At 35.5% G+C, this 7,741-nt stretch overlaps 1 protein-coding gene across 1 annotated transcript; it reads right to left on the bottom strand.

Moving 5' to 3' along the window:
• Positions 1-418: 418 nt before the first annotated feature.
• LOC124514026 (small ubiquitin-related modifier 2-like) lies at positions 419-726 on the bottom strand. Its single transcript, XM_047082133.1, has 2 exons — positions 573-726; positions 419-515 (listed from the first exon to the last, which is right to left on the bottom strand). The coding sequence occupies exons 1-2, from the start codon at positions 724-726 to the stop codon at positions 439-441; spliced, it is 231 nt and encodes a 76-aa protein (XP_046938089.1). The 3' UTR covers positions 419-438.
• Between the last annotated feature and the right edge of the window lie 7,015 nt (positions 727-7,741).

Below are 7,741 nucleotides of genomic sequence, written 5' to 3'. Positions count from 1 at the left end.
ACTTAGTTTTTCAATCATAAATGAAAAACATTAAAATTCTCCAATCTAACAAGGTATGCAAGGGTTTTTATGTTGCTCTTTGTTTTGTTAAGCAGTGAGAGCAAAACAACTTACTGGAATATAAAGAGCTGAATGAACACGCCACTAGTGGAGAAAAGGAGCATTTTCACAGAAATGGGGTATTTGCCCTTCCCATCTCCATTTGATGTCAATAAAAACATACTATTGGCCAATTAGTTAAAAAAATGCAATATGCTTGTGCACATACACAGTTACTTTTATGTCCAGTAAATGAATAGGGAAGGGGAAAATGAAATACTAGAGAAAACTATACTGTAGTAGTCAGGCTGTGGTGGAACCAAATTGCGGTTTTCTAATTGAGAATGTCTTCTTGATCTGGAAGGACAGAATTCTGGGGTAAAGTAGCAGGTTCCATTATTAGTAGACACCTCCTGTCTGCTGCTGGAACACATCAATTGTATCTTCATCCTCCATTTCCAACTGTGCAGGTGTGTCTGTTTCATTGATTGGCTGCCCATCAAATAGAAACCTGATCTGCCTCATTGACAGACCCTGTCGTTCACAATAGGCTTTCATTAGTTTACTAAGTGGTGTATGCCTCTTAATCTTAAACTGTACCACGGAATCATCCTGCCCTGCCACCTTCAAATTAATATGGTCATTGCTCCTAGTCTTGACACCTTCCTTGGGCTTTTTGTCAGCCATGGCGAGCGCTGGAGTCTCCTCAGCTGTGGCTTCACAAAAAAGGTATCAGGTCCACACCCAATGAGCACACAAGCAGTACTGGGAGCGGCAGAAGGAAGAGGCAACCCAAATATTTTTACTGACAAATCTGGAACAGCTGCATCAAAAACACAATATCCAAATGGTCAGTAAGACAATAAATAGACACTCAATTTTGTTATCAAGTAAAGGCAACTTAAAATAACAATCAGAGAATACTCTACATCCATTGAGGAGTGCTAAAATTTAAAAAAATAGAACCTGTCCCACGTTGCTGGTGGGAACATAAATTGATAGCATTACCTTGTAACACTGATGGGCTATACATATTACAGTTTATCGTATTACCCAGTAATTCCAGTCAGGTATATATACACAACAGAAATGCCTATATATGTGACCCAAAATAAAAGTATGAGAGTGTTCATGGCAACGTTATTTGTAGTAAATAATGAAAATAGTAAACAACCCAAATGCTTATCAACAATAGAGTGAACTAGTGATGTTATATATTCATCCAATAAAATTGTAGCAGCAATGGAAAGGAATGAAGTACTATTACAAACAACATGGATACATTTCACAAATATAATATTGAACAAGATAACTTAGATACAAAAGGATATACATGTATGATTCTATTTATGAAAAGTTCAAAAATAGGCAAAACTCATCTATGGTTTTAGAAGTCAAAATAGTGGTTTACATTGCAGAGTAGTGACTGAGAGGGACATGGAGGAAGCTCTAGGGTGCACATGCTGTTTTATATCTTGACCTGGGTGTTGGTTCCATGGGTGTGTTTATTTTGTAAACAAAAATATCAAGCTGTACACTGAAATGCATATACTTTACTGTATGTATGTTGTATTTCAATAAAAATATTTACAAAAAACCTGATGACATCCAGAGCTGGAAAGGATGGGTGGAAATAGATACTCTTGCACATTTTTATTGAAAGTTGATTGCTACATCCCTTTTGAACATTGGAAGTTATATTTAGGGAAATTTCAAATATGCCTGTCATTGACCAAGAAATTTCACTTCTGGAAATCTAAGTAGTCAATATGATTGTTTGCTTACGATTTCTAATTCTCACTCTATGTGTGTGGTTGGACTGTCCTCAACTTCCTTAGATTTAGGCATTGCCATAGACTGACTTTGGCCAAAGAAATTTGAGTGGAAGTGACATTCCCACAAAATAAAAATGACCAATGGTTACATAAAAACCAAACAGCCCTCCTCTGCGCCCCCCCAAATTCCCCAACCTCTTTAACAATTAACTAAATCCAAATGTTAATAATCATAATCATAATCATAATCATAATAAAGGGATTTCATTTTCACCTATTTGGATATACAAATTAGAAAAAGAAAGACCTAGCACAATGTTGCAATGGGGCAAGAAACTGAACACTGTTGGGCTCATGCCCCAGGTCACACAGGTGGAAAGCAGGGAAGCCCAAATCAGAACCCATGTCTATCTGTATTCACAGCAGGTGGGCCTGCTCTTCCTATCACTCATTACTCACTCCTGGTCTACCATCTTTGTGATAGAATCTTTGGTGGTAGCCCTAACCATGCTACAAATTGTGTCATGAGCTACATTTCAAATCACTAATTCTTACACTACCTCTAAATCTGTTTCAAAAGTAGAAATTACAAATGTGTTGCAGCTATAACTGCAGCTTGCATTGCTAGTTGGCAAGAAATCAGACTCTGAACCACCAGTCAACTAAACCACCATGTCTATAATGCAGTCTTTTTGGATTCAGGGACAGTTTCTCACCATAAATGAAAAATAAGTAGAGAGTTGTGACATGATGGGGTCAGTTTTTATGGTGTCAGTTTTTAGTGCCATTTCCCCCCCCAAAAGGAACAATTTAACCATGCTATTTTTGAATTTTATCCTTTAATATAATTTGATATCACTCCATATCACTTCAAGGATTTTGACTTCAATCATTGTATTAGGCTACTTTAGTGTTCCGTTGTATGTATGTGTATATGTATACAGCTAAATACTTCATACAGTATCATAACCATTAAGAAAAAATTTTAATATCTTCTTTCTCTTTTCCTCATTCTTTCTTTCTCCCCTCCCTTCCCCTCCCCTCCATGGTCTCTCTTCTCAGAAAGCATAGAAATACTGATAAATAGCAGCTGCTGACCAGAGCTAGTCATCTACATAGGTAGATGACAAGGAAGACACCTACAGGGCAGTCAGGCAACTGGAGACAAAAGATGTATAGGCTGCACTGCTCACCCATGGAAAATTCCATTAACTAAAGATAAGGATGTATGTGTATGTGTTCATGTGGGAGAAGATGTGGTGTGTCTAATGAAATGGGATATATCATTTTCAGTTCCTTTTACTCTAATTATAACACTGTGATCTGAAGAGAGACGACAAGAGAAATGCACTCCAAGCAGTCAGACAACTCTTTATATCAAGTACTTTTGCAGCACTGTATAACCAAATCAGCCCTATGGAAAATTCCATCTTCACCTAAGGATAAGGCTGTGTGTGTGTGTGTGTGTGTGTGTGTGTGTAACAAAATGTCAGAGGCCATTTTCAGCTTTAAAAAAGATGCTGAAAATTACAAAGAATGAAATATATATAATTAGTAATATTACTAGCCAGAAACATTTGGTATTAATATTTAGTTCTAGGGGCACCTGGGTGGCTCAGTCAGTTAAGCATCTGACTTTGGCTCAGATCATGATCTCACGGTGTGTGAGTTCGAGCCCCACATCGGGCTCTGTGCTGACAGCTCCAAGCCTGGAGCCTGCTTAGGATTCTGTGTCTCCCTCCCTCTCTCTCCCTGGGTCCCTCCCCTGCTTGCTCTCTGTCTCTCTCTAAAATAAACATTAAAAAATATTTAGTTCTATAAACTTCCACATTTCTATTCTATTGCTGTGGCTTGAATTGTATCCCCCTAACAGATATGTTGAAGTCCTAATACCTGTTACCTGTGAATGTGACCTTATGTAGAAATAGAGCCTTAGTGATATAATCAAGATGAGATCATACTGGTTTAGGATCCTAATCCAGTATGACTGGTGTCATTATAAGGAGACAAGAGAGATATACAGACAGAAAGAGAGAAATGCCATGGGAAGACACAGACACAAAGGGGAGAAAGCCATTTGAAGACAGAGGCAGAGATTGGAATGATATATTTACAAGCCAAGGAATGCTAATAGTTGTCAGTAACTACCAGACGTTAGAAAAGGCAAGGAAGAATTCCTCCCCTACAGCCCTCAGAGAGAGCATGGACCTGCTGACACCTTGATTTTTGACTTCTAGCCTTCATAACTGTGAATAAATTTCTCTTGGTTCAACCCACCTAGTTTGTGATATTTTGTTGTGGCAGTTCTAGGAACTAATACACTGTTGATACATTTTAAATAAACTATTTGAAAATAACTGGAAAAAACTTCCACAGTATATTTAATATACTTCCATGCTCATACTGTCTATATCATTACTTTGTTAATTGGTTGCAGAAGGAATAATTTCTGCATATCTTTAAATTTTTAATTTCATTTATTTTTCTGAGTATATAGGTAGTATATGTTTTAGATAAACAAATAGCAGGATAAATCTGTAAAATAATATTTAATTGCCCTGTGACCCCATTCCTAGGCCCCTTTCCAAGATATCTATAAATAATTTTGTTATATATTACTCCAGATATTTTTCACTTCAGATTCAGTACCAAGAGAAATGTAAGTCTCATTTCCTCTTTCTCTCTGTCACTGTGAGATACATATGTTTTATTGGTATAGGATATAAGAATAAGAATGCTTATATTTTTATTGAAGTGTAGTTAATATACAATATTATGTTAGCTTCAGGTGGACAACATAGAGTTTTAACATCTCTGTACATTACAAAATGGTTATAATAAATCTAGCTACCATCTGTCACCATACAAAATTGTCACAGTATTATTAGCTATATTCTCTATGCTGTAAATTACATCCCCATGTCTTATTTGTTTTATAACTGGAAGTTTATACCGTTTAATCCCCTTCCTCTATTTTGTCCAACTCCTACCACCTCCTCTCTGGCAACCACCAGATTGTTCTCTGTATCTAGGAGTCTATTTCTGTTTTGTTGGTTCATTTTGTTTTGTCTTTTAGATTCCACATATAAGTAAAATCATATGGTATTTGTCTTTCTTTCACTTATTTAACTTAGCATAATATCCTCTAGGTCCATCCATATTGCTGCAAATGGTAATATTTCATTTTTTTATGACTGAGTCATATTCCATTGTATATACATACCACATCTTCTTTAGCCATTCATCCACCGATTGTCACTTAGGTTGCTTCTGTATCTTGGCTATTGTAAATAATGCTGCAATGAACATAGGATTCCACATATCTTTTTAAATTAATGTTTTAGTTTTCTTCAGATAAATACCCAAAAGTGGAATTGCTGGATAGTATAAGAATGCTTAGTGAAGCATTGTCTATAATGGCAAAATATTGGAAGGTAATATCCACCAATGGGTGGAAGCTTGAACCAATTGTTGTATATTCATAATAGAACATTTTCCTCAGCTATCAGAGAAAGAATAAGTTACATCTAGATTAATGACTTGGAGAGATATTCATGATATGCCAAGTAAAATACATACACACACATAGAATATTGATAAAAGTATGGAATAATACATAGTAGATTTCTGAAGTTTGGAAGTGAGGAAGGAAAAGGTATCTATATGTGAAATTATATGTTTTGTATTGTTTTATTCCAGTGTTTTTAGTGAACACATGCTAATTTTATAATTCTTGAAGTACATTTGATCACGGTTTGAAAAAATATAAAAATTTGAAAACCTTTTATTTAACATGAATATATCAATTGAAGAAGATATTATCATTTATTATAAACTTAAAACTTCTAATAACCTTAGTATCTAAAAGTAAAAAAAATAACATATTGCATAAACTCTGATTATTTAGTGCCATGAACGTAGAAAATATGTTTAACTTATGAGTCATTTCACAGAAAAATCTCTATTTGTAATATACACTTATTTCCTTAGAAGGGCCAAAACATCATTCCAGTAATATGAATTATGAAATTTTATTTATTCAAAAATCCTCATTGATGACAGATAAAGTTTGGATGAAATTACTTAGGAGGTGTTGTAATAGGATTTACAGAAGCCAGATAAAAAGGATGTTACAAACAGCTCTTTTGAGAGGCTTTTCAGGGTCATTTACTTGCTTCTGCGATGTGTTTCCTTTTCAAATTTCTATTTCACCATGTAATTTTGGAGTAGCTCCTGATTATAGTAAATGACCATTGTTCTACAAAATTTGATATCTTAGCAAAATGAAATGGCCTCTGTCACATTAATTTTCTTCTTGTCAACACACTGCTATCATCATGGTCTTCACTCTAATTTATTGTGGGGGGGTATAACAGTGTCAGTATTTTCCCAGTCTGATAAAGACTGGTAAATGACTGAGAACTGTTATAGTGTGTATATTACAAGTGGTGTTGCCATGATGTCCCAGAAATTATCTGCAGCAGATTTTACTGGTCATGATCACAGCTTAGTGGATCACAATGTCTGTATGCACCATGCATTAAATAGAATAATAAATTGAATGCTTCCTGTGTGCCAGGAACTGTGTTAAGCAATGCACAAGCATAATACCATTTAAAATAAATGATTATCCAACTAGACAGGTATTATCTGTACTTTAAACCAAAGCTCAGGGTTTAAGCCATTTGTTAGGTAGCAAATATCAAAGCTAGGGCTTGAATTTAAGGCTTAAGAACTGCAGCTGTTATAAGCTGTATTACTTCCAATAGTATCTGAGATATACATTACTGGAGTTCAACAGTACCTGGTTCTCTTCCATTTTATGCACCTCAGGAGGGTATATTTCCTAGTCCTCTTGTATTTAGGGCCATCTAACTAGTTCTAGACAACAGGCTATAAACAGAAATTATATTTTTTGTTTTCAGGTAGAAATATTTAATTGTTAAGATGTTCATCATAACTTACTATCAGGGAAATGCAAATCAAAACTACATTGAGATATTACCTCACACCTGTCAGAATGGCTAAAATCAACAAAACAAGAAACAACAGGTATTGGCAAGGATGTGGAGAAAAGGAACACTCATGTACTATTGGTCAGATTGCAAACTGGTACAGCCACTGTGGAAAACAGTACCGGGCTTCCTCAAAAAGTTAAATAGAACTACCCTATGATCCAGCAATCACACTACTGGGTATTTACCCAAAGAATATGAAAACACTAATTCATAGTGATTACATGCACTATGCTTATAACAGCATTATCTACAATAGCCAAATTATGGAAGTTGACCAAGTGTCAATCAACTGACACATGGATAAAGAAGAGGTGGAATACACACACACACACACACACACACACACACACACACACACACACAGAGGAATATTATTCAGCCATAAAAAAGAAGGAAATCTTGCCCTCACAACAACATAGATGGAGCTAGAGATTGTAATGCTAAGTGAAATAAGTCAGTCAAAGAAAGACAAATACCATGTGATTTCGCACGTATGTAGAACTTGAGAAACAAAACAAATGAACAAAGGGAAAGAGAGAGAGAGAAATCAAGAAACATACTGTTCACTATAGAGAATGGACTGATGGTTACCAGAGGGGAGGGGATGGGGAGATGGGTTAAATAGGTGATAGGAATTAAGGAAGACGCTTGTCATAATGAGCACAGGGTGAAGTATGGAGTTGTTGAATCACAATATTGTACACCTGAAACTAATATAACACTGCATATGTTAACTAACTGGAATTAAAATAAAAAACTTAAAAAAATAAATATTTAATTGCTAATGTGCAACTCTCCACCTCTCTTCTCTAGTTGCAGCAACTTGAGGAGACATTGTGTTGAGATGCTAGAGCTTCACGTTTAAAGTAGCTTGATTATTCAGTCACCATATAGAGGGAAGATATTCTG

Source organism: Lynx rufus, unplaced genomic scaffold (genome assembly GCF_022079265.1).
Source record: "Lynx rufus isolate CCGP_SWC_20201006 ecotype Redwood Valley unplaced genomic scaffold, mLynRuf1.p SCAF_19, whole genome shotgun sequence".
Classification (NCBI taxonomy): Eukaryota; Metazoa; Chordata; class Mammalia; order Carnivora; family Felidae; genus Lynx; species Lynx rufus.
The sequence above is the reverse complement of the archived record's forward strand: the minus strand, read 5'-3'. Positions and strand labels throughout refer to the sequence as shown.

What these genes read in the sequence shown, in the direction of transcription:
- LOC124514026 (XM_047082133.1), bottom strand. Translation starts at nt 726, where the DNA reads ATGGCTGACAAAAAGCCCAAGGAAGGTGTCAAGACTAGGAGCAATGAC. An exon ending in AGCCTATTGTGAACGACAGG is followed by an intron (nt 516 to 572) that starts GTCTGTCAATGA and finishes TCAATGAAACAG; the next exon opens with ACACACCTGCACAGTTGGAA.